General features: G+C 44.8%; 1 protein-coding gene across 2 annotated transcripts in view; it reads right to left on the reverse strand.

Annotated features, from left to right (window-relative positions):
• The window catches only part of LOC125742399 (protein tweety homolog 3-like), a 53,269-nt gene extending 36,201 nt beyond the window's left edge, over positions 1 to 17,068 (reverse strand). The window contains exon 1 of one of the 2 annotated variants that reach the window (XM_049014378.1): positions 16,159 to 17,068. In XM_049014378.1, coding sequence (XP_048870335.1) covers positions 16,159 to 16,284 — 126 coding nt within the window. In that variant the 5' untranslated portion in view covers positions 16,285 to 17,068. The remainder of the gene's footprint in view (positions 1 to 16,158) is intronic. The other variant, XM_049014377.1, reaches the window with a different exon arrangement.
• Positions 17,069 to 20,623: the final 3,555 nt, after the last annotated feature.

Genomic DNA, 20,623 nt, shown 5'->3' on the forward strand with positions numbered 1-20,623 from the left:
GCGGTGGTAATTTTCACGAGACATTAGTCATATTTACTGGGAAAATTGATCATCACACTAAGAGCGTACTCACACTTGGCCTGGTTGCCTTATACCATGACCGAGACCGACTGCCCCCCCTCCCCCCCAGTCCCCCGCTGGTCAGTGCTCAAACTGTGCTTCTTGTTCTTTTGAAGGAAACAGGAACAGAAACGCTATCGAACAGCACAATATTCATGATTAATGTCCTTATTTCGCAGTTTATTTGGAGTCGTTTTAAGGCACGATGACTCACGGGCTTTATCGAGAATCTAACGCAGTGATTTTTGTTTAATCGTGCATTTGTAAAAGATGACAGTACCATATTTTACCACATGTCTGAGAGCTGTTACGTGCTGCATCCAGTTGTTCCTTGATTCTCTCGTCAGCCCAAATTTCCAGCAAACACTGCACCTCTGCCCTAGACCAAAGTGATCCCTTTACCGCCATGTTTTTATGAAATGTCTGTTGCTACCCAATCTGTCCAGCTTACCCCATCTGTTCCTTCTCAGTCTGGTTCATGTATAGTGTACATGTGCACATGTGTGTGCCAGTTGCATCATTGACATCATGTTTGTGTTCTGTGCTCGGGCACGGTTAGCGATCACAATATGCGCAACGTCCCCGTGTCCAACCACGGCAGGACCCCTCTCTTCAACTGGGCTCAGGGATAGTATGGCATGATCACCGTCAAACCAACTGGGCCTTATCGGTCAGACGTGTTCTGGCACGATACAGATCACCTACTGTGAGTACACCCCAAGTCACTATTAAAAAGTCACAAAATCACGCAATTCCATTTAAGAACAGCCAGTGTACGCTAGCGCCAACATCTTTAGGGGATTACCCAGTGAACACATGGTCACATGCAGTCAACAGCCGCTTCCTGCTCCATCTGGGATTCTTCCAGGCATTTACGTCATTCAAGAAACTGGGGAGAGGGGGACCAAAGAGCAAAACTGGTTCTGAAGATGTGAATAAAGCATCTGGAAAGTCTCTCCGCGGCGATAACCCAAAAGACGACACTTTCTGTGCAACATTCTGTTCATCAAATTTACTTGGAGCACCAGCGACATCTAATTCCCAAAACCACAGCTTTTATCATGGGAGCAAATACTGGGCCTGGGGTACTGGGTCTTTTACCATGTCATACAGCCTCGGACAACAGGAGAGAGATGTAAAGGAGTTGAGCATACTGAGATGCAAAATGATTAGGGCGGTCTCTAAATTCAGGTTAGGGCGGTCCTCTCAGCATGCAATTCGACTGGCTGAATGGTGAGCCAATAAAGATGTATTCCCAGGACTCAAGCAATCTCATGGGACCATCATTGTTTCTCCCTAACGTTGAGAAGCTGAACTTTGTTATGACGTGTAGGCATTGTGAAGAACTAATTCAGGAAGATATTGAGTTCTGGTTCAGTTCTTGACCGTAAAGGTTCAGTTTCACCTCTCAGGAATGACATCTAATGCCTTGGAATATTACTTATGTTTCAGTGGAACAAGAAACATGAATGAACAAGAGGATCCGCTTTCCCTGAATGTGTCAGCACAAAAACAACTTTGACAAACAGCAGCTTTTATAAAGAATTTTTAAGCCTTTCTGAGTACCTGTGCTGGTTAAGGTTACACCAGAATGTGCCCTGGGCTGAAAGCCGAAATGTCAGAGACGGTTCCGGATCATCCCAGAGGAAGCATGTCTCTGTACGTGTTTAACCCACAGTCCATGTCCAAAACACAGCAAGACAAATGATGTTAAAGAAGAAGAAGCTAAGAGAAAAAAAGCTAGCGAGAGACCCTTCTGCAGAGGTGGCCGGTCGGTTCTGCAGAGCTTTGCGACTCCAAGAAAGGAGAGCCATCAGCTGTACCCTGGGGTACAGGCAGAAATGCTGAATCCGCCAGGGTGCCCATCGCCCCACTGCACCCCTGGCTACACCTCAAGGCCCGTCTACTTCCCTGCGGTTTCACCATGTAGTTTTTCTAAATTTAGAAAATTACTGACGAGATCATCAATCCCATTTTCTAATGGGCGGAGCTACTAACATCCAAATATAAACGCCATCAAGAATTCTACATCATTTTACGCAGGCCAACTAAAAGCCTAACTAAAAGGACAAAGCATCTGCCGAATTCACCAAGACAGTACTGCTCAAAAGCCAAGTGCTGTATGAGTTTCCCCCCACCTAGCACCCCCACCCCATTTCACTGCTAGGAAAGGCATGAGAAGTAGGATGTGTGATGGTTAAGCACAACGCACTCCAAACCCAGAACACGTTTCCTGTCCCAATTCCCAAGAACAGGAACACGCCCTCTAATATCTACCGAAGAGCCGGAGAACTGACATCACAATTGCTGAAGTGTTTACTTCCTGGCATCCTGCTTTCTGAGGGCCTTTGCCAGGCTGACAGCCCCTCCAGATAATATCAGACAGTGTGTGCGTTAAACCACACCTTCTCCCCGTTTGTTCTCAATCAACCTTTCCCCACCGGTAACACACCACATTTTTCCATCCGTCCATAAATCCATAGCATATTCTGAACAGAGTCCGGCGGAGCTATGCTCAGTCCAGGGTGGCACCCATCACAGGGCACATTTCTGCACACATTCATACACTACGGGCATTTTAGAGAAAATGGTGAAGCGTTGACCGTTTTTAATGTTTCGAAGGAAAAAAAAAAGCAAATGGAAAGAAATGACATCATCCACCCTCCCCGCAATCCACCTTGATTTTGTTACATGTGCAATCGCAAAGAAATGTAAACAACAATGTTGCCAAACCGAGTCAGCCCAATCCTTTCACTGAGAAACCTCAGACGACGCTTTGAGCATGAAGTATATGAACCAGCCTTCTGCTACATTGACAGTTTGGGCAACATTTATAATGCAAGGCCCATGTGTGCAGAACCCAGCTCTGCATCTCCCCTGAAATCAGCACCTCTCATACTGACTAAATTCACCAAGCTCATGATCCTTCTTCCATTCTCTAGTGAAACACAGAACTAAATAATCAAGAAAACGACAATCTTCTACAGGACGATTAAAGTGGCTTCATAATCCATCCAAATCATCCATCCATCCATTTTCCAAACCGCTTATCCTACTGGGTCGCAGGGGGTCCGGAGCCTATCCCGGAATCAATGGGCACGAGGCAGGGAACAACCCAGGATGGGGGGCCAGCCCATCGTAGGGCACACACACACACACCATTCACTCACACATGCACACCTATGGGCAATTTTAGCAACTCCAATTAGCCTCAGCATGTCTTTGGACTGTGGGGGGAAACCGGAGTACCCGGAGGAAACCCCATGAAGACACGGGGAGAACATGCAAACTCCACACACATGTGACCCAGGTGGAGACTCGAACCCGGGTCCCAGAGGTGTGAGGCAACAGTGCTAACCACTGCACCACCATGCTGCCCCCCATCCAAATCATTCAGGAGTAAATTTAAATTGCAGCCTACAACCTGTCAAATATGCTATAATGAAAGGGACAATGAAAGTGCTACGCAGAAGCAAATCTAACAAGACATAACAGGTTGTGGGAGTGTCGATCTCAGCCCACTCTCAGTTGCCTTAACATATATTTCATATTTATCTGGGGAAAACATACGCTGCCGGCTACAGAATGAGCTCCGCTGCCGCGCGAGTGCGACCTCGGGAATAACGGGAATCAGGCCTAATTGCCATCCACATAATTAACAGGCAGGCGCTTCTCACTTTTTCGCAGGGGAGCTAAAACAAAAAGTTGGATGGCCCTGGAGTCCCAGAGGACGGAGAAGTCAGTTTATAAAGGAAACGGCAAGCTGGGGAGTATCATGTCACGAGCTGATGTCTCACTTCCTGTCTCACTTGTTTTATCGCAACGAGAAACCGAGAAGTATGAAGTGAGACACAACAAATACGGGGAAGAGGCATGTCTGCTTTCTTTCGACAGAACAGGTTATCTGCGGGTTTAGGCATGTCGGACTTAATGCCACTTAGAATTAATCTTAATGCCCGTTTCACAATAGCAAAGAAGGCAAAGGGCATGAAATGGCAGCGGTTACTTTGGGCTCTTTGACACACAGTGTTTCCCACATGCAGGATTCCACAGCTTTGATTGCCTTTGTGCTGAGTTTGTAGAACGTCTTACACAGTGTTCTGAGACAGAAGCACAATGAGCCTCATATTTATTATCGCTAGCAGGTTTCAGCCAAAATTTCAGTCATCAGTTTTCATTCAAATTTACACTTTTCCCAACTGATGAAGAGATAAAAAAGAATGTCAATTACGGGCTAGTTTAGTGTCCCTCCCCCACAAACTATTGCTGTTGGTTCTGCCGATTCCACTCTGTGGGATGTTGAAATACAAAATGGTGACAAGATTCCCATCCGTGAGCACCATTTTCAAACACCATTTTTAAGACCCTTGCCATGAGGATTTAAAACACTTTAATACCAATTAAAGTCTATTTTTAAAGAAATGTAATAATGTAAGAATCCACAGGTACGAGATGGACTTTCCAAAGGTCCCCGGCTTTCAGGGCACGCAAACAAAGAGCCCGAGAGGTGTTACCGCCATCATCTTTAGCTACGACGTTTGCGGCTGACCGCAGGTGAAAGGCTGGTCAGGGCTGCCGAGGTACGGCATGACCAGGGGGGTGGGGGAGAAGGGGGGAGGGCTCACCGCCACTAAGCGGTGCAGCAGGACGACAGACTGGAATAGGCACATCACTAGTGCCGGATTTCCGGAATGCAATGGCCCTCTCAGTATTCCGGGGACATCGTAGCAGGAAAGCGGGGGAGGGGCCTGGGAGAGGAGTGTTACGCCGCGAGCGGGATGCAGCTGCGTGGCAGACAATGCAACCGTGCGCTAAATGATTTTTCCATCCATGGAACAGCTACCACGGAAAAGGGCAGATGCAGGGAAGTCAAGGAATGCGTCAGCAGACTGACTGTGCTGCCAGGAACAGTGACAGCGCTGTTGATAAGGCTGGGGGTTCGAATCCACCCCCTGTTTAGCTGAGGTTTTCCTGTGCTCCCCGTGTGAAAGGGAATTCCCTCTGGGTACTGCAATCTCCCACACATTCCAAGGACATGCAGGTCAGGCTAATTCGTCTCTCTAAATAGCTAATAAACGATTATATATGTGCATGCAATCAATGTGCAACTGCTTCTCCTGGTTCCAGGAAGTGTATAAGATGGATGGATGGATGGATGGATGGATGGATAGATGGATGGATGGATGGATGGATAGGTCACTCATTTTTTTAAATCTACAAAATGAGGAAGAAGCACAGAGAGTTTCCTCAGTGAAGAACCACGGTGTCTGACCACCCAACAAACACATCTGCTGGGATGGGAAACAGGCCAGACGCCGGCTTCAGTACCCCATAACGGAACTGCAACACCCAACCCTGATTATAAAAAATTCCACCATAAACAAAAATCAACCGTTTTTATAAGTCCGTTACAGGATACAGCCACACTGTCCCTGGGAAAGGAGCTGGTCTCCAATTTTTGGGAAAAGGGTGAAAAGGAAGTAAAGAGATGAGCAGCATTATTAAGTTATTTGAGAATGTTAATTACCAGGTTCTCACCAGCACGGCCCAAACCATGCAAAGGGGTGCAGGCCACAGCACAGCCCCTTCCGACTGGCTGATCTCCGCAAACCTGCATGAATTGACAAGGCCCAACCCCGTCACACTTGCCCTTCCCTTGGCATAGCACACAAAGACCTCGCCAGGTAAAGACAGATAATAGTTCAACTCCCCCCCCCCCCCCTCCCGATTTTCAACACAGGAGTTTGGTGTCTTTTACATTCTTCATAACCCACAACCGGTAATTATTTTCTCCTAGAAAATTCATCCTAGTACCCTATATCCTCGTACTTTGGAGGGAATTGGGTCAAATTCAATCCCCCGAAATGCTTGTTAGAGAAGACTGCGCCAGTTTCCCAGCACACTGAAGGTGTTAATATTAATACATTCATGTGCTACTTTAAAACTGCAACACAGGCATGCAAACAGACTCCCCGCACCACCAAGAGCACATCGAACGCTTCACATTTATTGACCAAAACTGTAAAAAGTTCACTGAGTGATGCTTTGCACTACAGTGCATTCGGTGCTCATACTGCCAGGACGCAGGAGCTTGCTCTTGAAGTACAGGATGTGCCCCCCCCCCCACCACCCATCCCCCCATTTCCTGCCCTTACACTGGATGTGTCTGTTTTAAGGCCCCGATGACACCATAACAGTTGCCATGAGAGTCCCCCCCAACGCGTTCTTAACCATATCTTTGCGGGGACTCTCCATTCATTTCCATGGGAATAACCCTAATCCCAACATGAACACGACGACCTAACCCAGTCCCCAGCTCTAACCTTAACCATAAGTCACCAAGCAAAATAGAAGTATTTCAGAATTTTTTGTTTTTTTTTAGCAGTCACAGATTTTTATAAAATTGAGGTTCCCCCTGTCAAAATAAGTTTTTAATCACACTGTGGGGCCCACAATGTAATATATACACTCACGTGAAAAAGAAATTCTGTTTTTATGTATCAGGAGATAAAAAAATAATAAAAATCTTCGGGTCTTTACCAGATTCTAAAATTACATCTAACCTCAGGTGTAAAACAAACATATTCCACTGTGTCATTATTTATTCAACAAAAATAAAACCAAAATGGAGAAGCCACGTGTGAAAAAAGTAAGTACACCCATGACTCAATACCTTACAGAACCACCTTTATCAGTAAACTTATAAAGTAATTATTTTCCGTATGACTTTATCAGTGTCTCACATCGTTGTGGAGCATTTTTGGCCCACCCTTCTTTACAGCGTTGTTTCAGTTCATTGAGGTTTGTGGGCACACAGAGGAGTTCATGGTTGACTCAACGACGCCAAGGTACCCAGGTCCTGTGGCTGCCAAACCAGCCCAAATCATCACCCCTCCACCACTGTGCTTGACAGTTGGTATGAGGTGTTTGTGCTGATATAGTGCAACTTTTTTTTTTTCAGCAAATGAGGCGCTGTGTATTATGGCTAAACATCTCCGCTGTGGTCTCATCTGTGCAAAGGACATCGTTCCAGAAGTTCAGATGAAGCTTTGCAGACTGGATCCACGTTGTCATGTTCTTTTTAGAGAGAAGCAGCTTTCTCCTGGCAGCCATTCCAAACAAGCCTTGCTCGTTCAGTCTAATTGACCTGTCATGACCTTTAATATTTAACATGCTAACTGCGGCCTGTAGAATCTGAGATGTAGCTCTTGGGCTTGTTTTTGTAACTTCCCTGAAATTGAACAGTCTGACCTTGGGGTGAATTTGCTGGGACGTCCACTCCAGGGAAGACTGGCAACTGTCTTGAATGTTTAATCTTTCTCACTGTAGAATGATGGACGTCATACTGTTTGAAAATAGCCTTAGAACCCTTCCCACATAGGGAAGCAATTATTGCTACTCATCAAAGATCACTGCTGATGTCTTACCTCCTTGGCATTGTGTTAACACACACCTGAATGCCCCAGACCAGCAAGCTGCCAAAACTTCTACTTTTGCAGAGGTGGCCACACTTGATGACGATCAAATTAATCAAGTGTATTTGATTCGCAGAACTTGGCTGCTACTTGCCCTCATAATTCCTAGGAAAGGAGTACCTATGTATACTGAAGGGTGTACTTTTCACACACAGCTTCTACATCTTGGTTTAGTTTCTGTTAAATGATGGCTCATTGTAATATGTTATGTTGTTCATCTGAGGTTGTATTGACCTCATTTTATGATCTGCTAAGGACCAGATCATTTTTATAACCTGGTCCCCACAATGTTCTTGGTTATGGGCTCCACATTTTTTCCGATTCTAATGCTGTCGATACTGATACAGATTCCAAAACAAGAGCTCTTTTTTCTTTATTATTTTAATACAATAAACATTAATAACAGGGTTAGGGCCATTCCGAAATGCATTCATCAAATCCAATCAAATTCAGGAAATGGAACTGGAGTTGGGTTTGGGAAAAGGGAAAAAAAAACTATAGGAGAACAGATTTGGAAATGAATTCGAATTTCGAGATTTAAATTCCTGATTTGGTTTCATTTCCTGATTTGGTCTAGAATTGGTGAATGCATTATGGAATTGCCCCAATCTTGGTTAATAATATAGAAGTATAAAAATTTATATATATTTTTTAAACTAGTAAATACAAATGAAAAAAAACGTATGCCAAAAAAATGTGGCGACTAGAAACATGCACACTTCTCCACTTTGTTTGTACATCTTGTTTTAGGGTTTTTTGAGGCATTTGCAGTTCATTTGATACATCTTCCAAGTGAGGATACGCAGGTGGTGAACGCTTAAAATGCCCCACAAGGTTTCACCCACTGGAAACTGCGTCGCTCACACATCACTGCAATAGCAGCCCCTCGTGCATCAGAAGCTGCAGCGAGGGCGCAACACAGCTCAAGCTAGCGGCTCCCAAACCATCCATTGTTTTTGTAATATTACTCGCCTTGTCTCACACAGTTGCATGCACCTTGTTTAGAGGGATTTTCCACTAAACGCTACTTCCACCTCTCAAAACTTTGTTTTTACAAAGATTGTAAATTGCTGTGCTACTAGTTGCTGTAATAGCGCAGAATACTTCCAAATCGTCACCCTCTTATCTGATATTCTTATGCTCCCTCTACTGCGAAGGGTTTGCGCGTGATGTTACGGCACGCGGAAGTCACTGCGCTCACACCCACCGAGTTGTAAATAGAGCAAGTGGCAGAGTTTCTGTTCAGCTTGAACACCGCAAAAACACACCTAAAATGGGAAACAGCCGTCGTCCGATTGATTGTATAAATCAATTTAAGAAATAGGAGCTATGTTTTTACAGATAGCTGAAAACTACATAAGTAAATAGACTGGGATCGGTCACATGTGTATACCTGATCAGTCTAAGAAAAATGGATCGGTGCCACCTCTAATTGTAATGCGCACACACACGCACACCCACACCCACAGAGAAGTGGCCTCAGACAAGAGATAACATGCTGTGACAGAAAAACACCCGAGGCGGCCTAGAGTCATTCACTGGAGTGCGGGGGAAGGGCGGCAGCTACCCGTGGGAACAAGAGTATAGCTAGGGTCAAAAAAAAAGAGGGGGGTGCCAGTATAAACCCCTATGGAAACAGCTGAAGAGAGATTCAGGGGTGCAGCCGAAAGAGGAATGGAGTAAACAGAGGAAAAGTAAGCACGCGGGCAACAACTGAGCCAGAGGAGTGCCCCCCTGGGGCATCCTCAGATACTTCTAACGTGTGCTGACCACAGTAAATGGGCAGATTTACAGGTGGTCGGTGGGTGACATAACAGAGAGATCCAAGCTTTATGCAACAGCATCAATGTTTGCTGTGTGAATGAGAAATGAGACCATTTCAAACAGCTAATCTTGCATACAGTAAAACCTTGTATTGTGAGTAACTAGGTCTGTGAGTGTTTTTCAAGATGAGCAAAAATTAAGAAATTTTAAACTTGATAAACGAGCGAGGTCTTACAATACGAGTATTACGTATATGCTGCCGAGTGTCACGTAATCACAACTGAGCCGATGGTTCTTCTCTCTCGCTCTTGCTGCGGGATTGTAGGTATTCGTTTCCCATGTTCGGTCTCAGTCAGCATCCATCAGTCGTATAGTTAAAATTTTGTAGAAAAGCACCACCTGAATAAGGGTGTATTAGTGCGAGCGATGTCTCTTTTTAAAGACAATGCAATGTCCACATTTCTGCTAAATCAAAAAGGAGGCAAAAGCAGCTGTCATTGGATAGGTTCCTTGTTGCACAAAAATAAAAGGATCTCAGTGAGTCGGCAGCAGTGATTCTGTTAGTTATAGTGAAAGCTGTCCTACAAAATAACTATCTTCTTTTCCCCTCTCTCGTCTCCCTCACACCATCCACAATTCATTTCACAGTTAAAGTGCAGGTTAATTTGTTTCATGTATTTTTAATTTATATTTTGTATTAATAATTTTTAGATGAATATTTTTGGGTTGTGGAACGAATCATCTGAGTTTCCATTATTTCTAATGGGCTTTGATATACGAGTACTTTGGATTACAAGCACATTTTCATAGGTCGTTATGGTGACCAGTTTTTGGTGAATGTTATTAGATAATGACGTACAGAACACACAGAAAGTTCAGAATGCTTTTACCGTCTGACCAGCTCGAAAACGAAATGCGCGACTACGGAGGGAAGCGGCATTACCGCGCCTCATCTGCTCGGGCGATCGGCTTTGGCCTGGTGCTACACTTCCCGTCTTTTGTTCCATTGTCTCACGGGTTTCAATGGGATGGGGGACAGCAGGATGTTTTCTCCACTACAGAACCTGGAAGCCTGGCTGCAAGCATAGCTAAGGAACTTAACCTAGATTCCTTCAGTACAGAAATCCGACTAACATCTATTATGCACGCATGCCAAGTTCTGTCATACGCTTAAGAAATAAGCTTCTTGTCTTTCCATACCTTCCAACCATTTTCTGCAAACTAGACCTCGACTAAAATAAATAAATAAATAAATAAATACTTAAGTGCTCTGCTATCCATTGTTGCCTATAATTTACAAGCCCATGTTCAGGTTAGGGCTCTGCGGGTCAGGACTCTGTGTCTGCAACAAAAAGGTTGTTGGTTCAAATCCCGTGACCAGCAGAGTGATTTCACTGGGGGGGGGCCCTTTGAGCCAGACCCTTAACCCCAACTGGTTGGTCCCGTTTTCCCAGCTGCACGTCTCTTAAGGCAAAAGCATCTGCTAAATGAGTGAGTGAATGAAATGTATACCTACCTGATACCATCAATACACAGAATGATGATGTGAATTTCCAGTACGTGTGAGATGCTGTGAACAGTGAGGACCCTGGAGGCCTGTTACCCAGGCCCCCCCACAAGCATAGAGATCTTCTTTAGGCTGTAAGACAAAAACCCAAGTGGGCTGAAGCGCAGCCTTCGGCGGATGCAGGCAGACTCATTATAGGTCCTTAGCATTCAAGGGACCGGTCCTGCCATCTGCAGCTGGGACCTGACAGCAGCACAGAGAGCCTTTTCTTCCTCAGACGTTGTAGACCTACGACGACTGAGCCACTCTGTTCTCGCGCGGTCAAAGCAGCCGCACCGTCATGGCGCTCAATGTGCCGGAGGGGGGTGGGCACCATTGCCTCCCCGCGAGCCCAGACCGCACAGGTCATGGGAAAGGTTGCGTGAATGGGCGGAACTCCCCAGCGCACCGACAGGAACATTTCACCGCGTACCCCTCTCCCATCTAGATCCACAAACAAACTGCAGCACTAAAGCCTTTGCACACCCGCGCGTGAACGTGCGTGACAATACTGCCAAGAGCCTATGACTGTTTATCTGTGGCAGTGCCCAAAAACAGCCCACGAAGACGACTTTGCACATTACAGTGTATCACAATGCTTTCTGGCCAATTCACCCCGTTGAGCAGGTTTTAGGTTTATATCGAGTACAGAACACCTACATTTCAAGTGTGGGAAAGACCAGCAGCGAAAGTGAGCCGCTTCCTGTGACGGTATCCCGCTGGGAGCAGAGCGTGGCTGAATGAGCACATGCCATGCCTCGCTGAGTGATGTGCGGTACTTAAGGCTGGCGGTCTCCCTCAGGATCATCTCCAGCTCATCCTGGTGTCTATGCCTGGCAGGCTCCCCGCACGCTTCCCAGGGGCTACCGGCCAGAGGCAAGTGTGAAAGGAATCTTCTAGCACTGGACATTTTTCTCTTGACGTCACCAGAATAACGGCATCATGGCTGCCGCAGTCGGCTTCTGGTTCCAGCCGGCAAATGCAAAAGAAAAAAACTGAAAACTACATAAGTAAATAGACCAATCCGAGTCTATTTACTTGTGTAGTTAAGTAAATAGACCAATCCGATTCTATTTACTTATGTAGTTTTCTCTGTGAGGAGCACGCCACACACACGCCCTCTGGAAGATCCAGGTGACGCGTCACAGGCTACCAGAAAATTACTGTGGGCCAGATGTGGGTGACACCAGCATACCTGATTATCAAACATCCCACAGCATCTCTGAGTGCAAGCAGACATGGGCTTGCACAATAGCCGACATAAGAAACCCATCACCTCGGCTAAAAGCCTGACGTCATCCAAGGGAGCTGCCCCTTCTGATTCGCTGACGGCGAATCTCTGCTTACTTACGAAACCAAAACAATATATGAAAAACATGTGTTATATTCTCCAGGGTTAATAGGTAGGATCTAAAATTACATTTGGGAAAACTTTAGACTCAAGCTTATTTATTCAGACTGCATTAATGTGATATACAGGAATATTTTCAACCTCTCTCTACAATCTCACCATAAATATTCAGCATAAATCCCCAACCCATCAAACAGGCCTCTGAATTCAGGAACCGGGACCATCCCCCACTCACCGACCCTCCCACCTCAGACGCTGACTTATTCTGCAAAGGGCATCGACGTGACAGCTCTGAGGAAGTTGCACTCAACGCGGAGTCTGCCCTTTGTGTCAGAGTCCGCTCCTCCCAGAAAGCCCATCAGCATGCAAGATCAGGCCTTTCTCCTGTCTGTTTTCTCAGCAGACTAGATACGGCTCAGCACAAGGCAACGCCTGAGAAGCTTGGTGACAAACGGATTAAACCCAGACTGAGAGAAAGTCCCTCAGCTGGAACAAACAGGAATACCCCCCACCCCCAAAGGGAGCCCCTCTGTGCTCACAACGGCATGCTCCAGGGCGGACAGACCCCCGACGCCAAATGCAGTGCTGCTGTGCCCAAATGAGAGTCCCGGTATCCCACTGCCGCTGCCTGGCGATCAATCGCACGGGAAATAAAAAAAAAATCCTTTCGCTCCCTGCCAGGGAGGGAGTGGCTAAAAACACACTAGCATGTAATCTGACAATTACATCCAGCTGCATCCCATCATGCATATTTCAAAGTTATGGACTCATATATTTAAGAATGTATGACTCACATTCACACACGTATAAATAAACGCGCTAAACGAAGCCTGCGCTGGAAAGGAAGATGGGCTTTGATAATAGTTCAGTGGGTCAGAATCTGTGCCTGTCCAAAAGGTTATGAATTCAAATCCCACGGCTGACATATTAGCACTGGACGCTTATGCTCAAAGGGCGTCTGATGGGGGCTGACCCTGCTCTCTGATCCAAAGCACTCCTCTCTCCATCGTTTTGTACCAAAGCTTCTGCTTAATGTTTATATGTGTTGCAAATATATGCTAGCATTGATTTTTACATTTTAGGATAGCTAGAAAACAAGTGAGAGGTCTGCAAAGCACATTTAAACTGGCCTCCCATGTGTAGCCTGGAAAATACTACAGGTCAAAGATGGGAAACTGGTTGCTTTTCCAGCATGTAGAGAAATAGCCCCAGTAACCCAAGCTCCGGTGCTACGCTAACACGCTACATTAGCAGCCGAACACCCAGCGGAGCTTAGCAGCCGGTTAGCATGACCAAGCTGCATGTGAACGGCGGTACTAGGAAACCCAGACAAACATCTGAATCTTTTACACAGGAGGCCCCCTTCTCCAAAACGGTCACGCCAGACACTGCACAAAGACCCTATCCATCTATGGTCTGACGCAAATACAACTCCATATCTACCTCACCAAAGCTACACGCCAGGGCAGGAAGAGCAGAACGCTTCCCACATATCTGAACGCATCTGTTTTACAGCAAGACCCTGAAATTACAAAACAAATGTGCGTGAGCCCGCCAGTTCTCAAAGATGGAAAGTAAGATATGAGGACAGGGAATGTAGACCCCATCTGACAAAAGGGCTTCTACCGGCTATTCAGCAATACGGCCTTTACTTTGATGTGCACAGAGCTGGGAATATACTTATGGAAGGTATGCCAAAAACCAGGAACAAGTGGACTAGAGAAAAACCGAAGACGGCCATGTCAAAGACATTGTTCAAAAATCACCTGGAGATTCCATATACTAGACATGTCTCAATTCTAAATTCTTATATTTCTGTATTCTATTTATTTCCATTTCTTGCAATACAAGATCGAAGTTTCATCTCAGTGTACGACTCACGTATCATACAGCTGAAGATGACAAAGATACTTTGACATGACTTTGAAAGAGGGAGAACCTTGGTCAACTTTTACACACGTTCAACACAAATACGGGAGCAAAACCAGGTATATCTGGCTGCTTGAAGTGTCACAAATATCCCAGAATCACCCAGGCAGACGGGCAGATTATTATTGTTTAAGTGTCCATTAGCACCAAAGGAGACAGGATCAAGGTATCCTGTCATCATTATAGCTGTCAGCTCTCCCTCTGTCCTCCAAGCACGATGTCAGGAAATGAGGAGAGAAACCCAAATGCAATCAAGAGCAATTCAGGTTGACAGAGAGCAAGAAGAAGAAAAAAGAAAAAGAAAAAAACAATGGATGACACTTCAATGAACACAAAGGGCCACTGGAATCTTCAAATAACTGTCAACTCTGTATAAATGGCTTCCAAGGGGGGCACAGCCTGGCCGAAAGCAATCACTCAGACCCCACTAAAGATTACAATGCTGCAACTAGCTATGGATTCTCTCCTTCGAAAAATAAGCAAGGTGCTTGTAAAACCAGTGTTTAGCCAGGGTACAAACGAAGCCAGGTGAGACCTACAAGATGGAACAGAAAATAACGGCATTCAGCCACAGCTGGAAGATCTGGACTCTGCACCCTTCACTCTAAAGTGAAAATCTCCTGCTTCCGCTTTTGTGTCCTTACGGTCCCATCCGTCCAACCCCATAAGTTTTGTCTGGAAAAGAAATCTGAATTCCAGCTGCAGGAAAAACCCTCAGGGCCAAATGGCATACTACAAAGGGAATCTTATAAAGACCAACTTTCCTGCAGCTGCACAATTAACTTTTTTCATCATTGTCTAGTATTTAGTAAAGCTAAATAAATTACATATGCACCATCAAGGACTGATACTTTTGCGACTGTAAGTGGTTCGCCATTTTCTGGTAATAGGATACCTCCAAGAGATCCCACAGTTTACAGAGCACAATATAAATCCCCGTGTGACGCCGAACATCAAAAGGATGACAAAAAACCACCGATTTAAATAAATACTGCCAGGACTAAAAACTATACATTACTAACGTTTACCACAATCCCTTTGTGGAAAAAAATAAAAATACAGACTGCTGGAAAGAATGCTTTTGTGATATCCAGTGCATGTTACCTGCGATGCTCTAAAAGCCAAAACATCACGTCAATCGTGATGATCACGAGAAATCTGCCATTACCTCATGGCGCTAAAGCTACCTGCCCCCAAAATCTGAATTGCACTCAACCGCTTTCAGGTCGACCCTTCTTGGGCTCATGCACCCCGTGCTCGGCATTCGGGGCTACAACGTGTGAATCACGGCTCCTACCACCCCCATAATCTCCAAAACAGAAAAACAAGATTTTAAAAAAAGATGAGATGCCAGACTAAAAAAAAGCACATCCACGTCAACAACCATTTCAGCAAAAAGAAATGCACAAAAATCCAGAGATATGTAGTGATTTTCTTGTTTCATGCACATGATTAGAAAAAAAATCCATTATTTATAATCGAGTACTTTCCAGATTTACACATTTCACGGCGACCATATACGTCTATCGCGTGAACCATTTTGCAGTAAAACAAGACCCAAACTGGGTACAGCCACATATTAAATGGCTAGTCTGGCATGCATTTATATAAGCGGACAAACGTAAATGTAGCAATTGATGTATTGACTGATAGTTAACAAGGCGTCCTGATTAATTCTGATAATATGCAATTACAGATTTGCATCCACACATAAAAACATTCCGGATTTTATTTTTAAACAAGTCATGTAAAGTGGTGTAATAAGCCAATAGCCTTGAACAACATTGTTAGCGGCTCGTGTCATTTTATAATGTGAATCCCCCGCATTTCTGCCAAAAGGTTTACTTTGAATCGCACGACGTCCTTGAATCGAGTAAAAGGGATTTTTCAACAGTGGGAGAAATTCAACAGAAAACATTACTTGTTCTTCCGCAATGCGCGTCTTTAAACTAAGAGTTATTATCCGTCTCTTGTGCCGGATGAGCGGCGGGTGTATCGGATCGGTCTTTTCCGCACACTTTTGGCCGCCTTACCTTCTGATATTCGGGCTCCTCGGGACGAAAAGCGCCGCCGATCGGCTCGAATTGCAGGTTCAGGTGCGGCAACCGATGCAGCAGGTTCACCCACCAGGGCGGCGAGTAGCTGACCACCGCTGCCATGATCGGTGGCTCAACGAAGCGTCCCCCCTCCCCTACAAGCCGCGAAGCGTCGCTTCACCCGCCGACTCTCGATGTCCAGCACCGTGCTCCGGGTCCAGCCCCTCCCGCTATTTGACTGCGAGGAGGCGGCGTGAGTCCGCAGTCTGTATGAACACTCCGGATCAGTAGCGATAAAATCTATACGTGCAAAGTTTGCGGATGGTGTCTCGCTATTTTCCCATTAATAACAGCAAAAAAATGGTGGTCCAAATACACTTGCGCGGTTAGTTATCACGGGTAATCCTGCAGAGTGCAGATGCTACAACTGGCCAGATGTTAGTGGGGCTTCGTGCAAAACGCAGAGGAGCTGCACCCTGGCGACTCCTCTCCCCTATTCCTCCTGCTTTGGGTTTCTCCTCTCGGGCGCCTTTGCCGGGCTCCGCCGCTCCCTCCTCTCTCTCCCTCACGGTCCTCGTAGGCGCGACACTGCCGTTTACTGGTAACCCGGCGTTTACTGGTTAACCGGCAGCTCCACGCTCCACATTTCCTCCATTTTATTAACCCGACGAATGGCGCCTGGGTTTGTTTTCAATCACTCGCTGCTTTTGAAAAACAAAAACAAGGATAATGGCCGACTGCTTGTTATATTAAGGTTTCAAAAATTACAGACACGAAATGCACTTTTGTAGCAGTTATACGGCTGTTACGGTTAACTTTTATACATCCGTTTGTAATTTGGTTCCGCGTTCTGACACGTTTCCTAAATACAAAGGAAACCTGATAATACATAGTCCGCACAAATCCCACAGTACTGAACTGCTGAATGAGTGACACACTACTATATACAGATGACACTGAGTGAAAACTATTGATATACTGTTTGTTTTGTTCAGCGTTGCATTTTTATGGGTTGAACTATCTTGAAGAGATATACCGCAACAATACAAGCATTTTGATACTACTGTGGCTTCCGGCAATAACACAGAATTTCTCATTAAATCTCACAATCCACGATACGTGTTGCAGGTTTTCCACAACGACACTATTACTGTAGCAAGTTAAAATAATAAATCTTAACAGCCCACATTTTCCCGAGCGTGAATACCTACGGTATAAGTGCATACAATAGAAAATGCTGACATCTAGTGGCAGAAAATGGAGCGTCCGCATTACACGCGCGCATGCAATACGCCCGTGAACAGGCTGGGATCTGCCAATGGCTGCTGTTGTTGATTACATGAGTCTAGGTCATGATGATGAAATGAGGAAAAGTAATAGGTGTGTCTCGTTAGTTGCTGGCAGGAAACCGGATGCCACCCCCCCGCAAAAATGCAGCACACTCACACGCGTATACTTATGTACTGTACATTGTGTGTGGGGGGCCTGCATTTGACTGGTACCCCATCCAGGGTGTACCTCTGCCTTCTGCCTTGTGCTGCCTGAGAAAGGTTCTAGGCCCTCCATGCCACTTCGACCAGAATAAGCAGTCAGAAGATAAATATCAAAAATATGAACATCTAATGTCAGAGTAATGGCTTTGTTGCATGTACAAAAGCTTCCATTTTATTAAGAATTTTCATATAAAGATGGTTATTCCAGCTCATTGTACATGAAAGACTTCTTAATTGGGTTTCTGAAAAAGGAGTAATTAATATAAGGAGTGTATCACAATTTACTATTAAACACTTTTTTGTATTTTCGAGTGAATGATTGCGATATAATTCATTGCGGTGTCACGCAGCATTCCCTGCGATGATTTGGCATGCCGCGCAGCATGTTCCCCTGCCTTGTCCCTTACACTGCCTGGGAGGCCCCAGGATCCTTACAGCCCTGCACTTTAACTGGCTGCAAGACTGCTGCTATGCGATGGTGGGATCAGCATGACACAGGGTTGTTTAGTCTCTATCCGGAATTGGATTACCTTTGCTCAGTACTCTATAATAGAGGGAACAGCAGCTTCTATGTTGTTTATGTATTATATTATTATTCATTTGGATTGTTCAACTTCAGAATAAAGAAGTATTTTAAGGGGCTTAAGTGTTTTCAATTATTTTGTTTTTGAATTTGTTAATTTGTTCTCTAAAATGCTGCTTAACTGCACATCTGACTCTGATGAATAAAGAATGAGGGCAAACAAGAAAACTGCTAATAGTTAGATCTTTTCCTCATGTATGATCTCAGATATCGTTGTAAACCATAAAGATACAACATTGGTACAGTTTAAAGCGGCTTGTTATAGGACAATCACTCTTCCCGAAAAGGACTTCATAGCACCTTTCTAAAAACAGAAGCGAATTCTAGCACCCTATCAGTCTTTTGCCATCTCATCAAGTCTGAAGCCCCATTTATTACTCTGTCTTTCTCAGGTTTGACTGCACTGCTGAGGTGCTGCCTGTTAAGTGATTGACACTAATTATTTTTAGCATTCCAAGTGACAGGCACTCACAGAACCTCTTAAAAATTAATCAGTGCATCACAGCTATGCACGAACAACATGCACCATCTCGTCCCATGACCACAATCAATCATTGGTACAGTATTCTGTTACAATGAATGCATTACCACTAGTTCTTTGTTTTGTAGCGTGTCAACTGGGAAGGTCACAATACAAAAATGAATTAAACTGAGTTTTCTTATAATTTTCACTCTTAGATTCAGACTATAATCAGTTTTAAATACAGATAGATAGACAGACAGATAGATAGACAGACAGATAGATAGACAGACAACCAGACATACAGACACAGACAGACAGACAGACAGACAGACAGACAGACAGACAGATAGATAGATAGATAGATAGATAGATAGATAGATAGATAGATAGATAGATAGATAGATAGATAGATAGATAGATAGATTCCCAGACATACACTATATTGCTAAAAGTATTTACACACGCATGAACTTTAATGACATCCCATTCTTAATACACAGGCTTTAATATGGAGTTGGCCCACCCTTTGCACCTATAACAGCTTAAGCTCTTCTGGGACGGCTGCCCACAAAGTATAGGAGTGTGTTTATGGGAATTCTTGACCATTCTTCCAGGAGAGCATTTGCGAGGTCAGGTACTGATGTTGGATGAGAAGGCCTGGCTCGCAGTCTCCGTTCTAATTCATCCCAAAGGTGATCTGTCAGGTTGAGGTCAGGGCTCTGTGCAGGCCAGTCAAGTTCCTCCACACCAGACTCACTCATCCATGTCCTTATGGACGTTGCTTTGTGCATTGGTGCACAGTCATATTGGAACAGGAAGGGGCTATCTCCAAACTGTTCCCATAAAGTTGGGAGAATGAAATTGTCCAAAATGGCTTCGAATGCTGCAGCATTAAGAGTTCCTTTCACTGGAACTAAGGGGCCAAGCCACACCCCTGAAAAACAACCCCACACCATAATCCCCCCTCCACCAAACTTTACACTTGGCACAATCAGTCAGGCAGGTACCGTTCTCCTGGTAACCGCCAAACCCAGTCGTCCATCAGATTGCCAGACAGCAATGCGTGATTTGTTAGTGAGTCCAGTGGCTGTGTGCATTACACCACTACACCTGACAGTTTGCATTTTACTTGGTGATGTAAGGCTTGGATGCAGCTGCTCGGCCATGGAAACCCATTCCATGAAGTTCTCTATGCAGCTACACGTAGTTTGGAGGTCTGTAGCTATTGGCTCTGCAGACAGTTTGTGCCTCAGCATGCGTTGTCCCGCTCTGTGATTTTACATGGCCCCCCACTTCATGGCTGAGTGGCTGTTGTTCCCAATTGCTTCCACTTTGTTATAATACCTCTAACAGGTGGCCGTGGAATATTTAGTAGCGAGTAAATTTCACGAATGGACTTATTGCACAGGTGGCATCCTATCACGGTGCCATGCTTGAATTCACTGAGCTCCCGAGAGCGACCCATTCTTTCGCAAAAGTCTGTAGAAGCAGTCTGCATGCCTAGGTGCTTGATTTTATACACCTGCGGCTGTGGAAGTGATGGGAACACCAGAATTGAATGACTTGGAGGGGTGTCCCAATACTTTTGGCAATATAGTGTACACACTTGATTGATTCAAGGGGACTTTTAGGCACCCAGTAGCTTACACATACAAACAGAACTCTATGCATACGACCTAAGAATAATAAGAATAACAATAGAATAGACAACTAAAAAATAAGGATAAAATAGCAAGAATCCTAACCACTAAAGACTCACTCTGATACAGCATGTGTCAGAGGAGATAGTGGTGGGCTCAAGATCTCATACTGTAGTTATTAAAAGAAATTAACTTAGTCACAAATGTAATAAGTTTAATAAAAATATCAAATAAATACATTGATACAATTGCATTCAAATTACTTAAGATGTACAGACATTTT

This window comes from Brienomyrus brachyistius, chromosome 5, assembly GCF_023856365.1.
Source record: "Brienomyrus brachyistius isolate T26 chromosome 5, BBRACH_0.4, whole genome shotgun sequence".
Taxonomy (NCBI): domain Eukaryota; kingdom Metazoa; phylum Chordata; class Actinopteri; order Osteoglossiformes; family Mormyridae; genus Brienomyrus; species Brienomyrus brachyistius.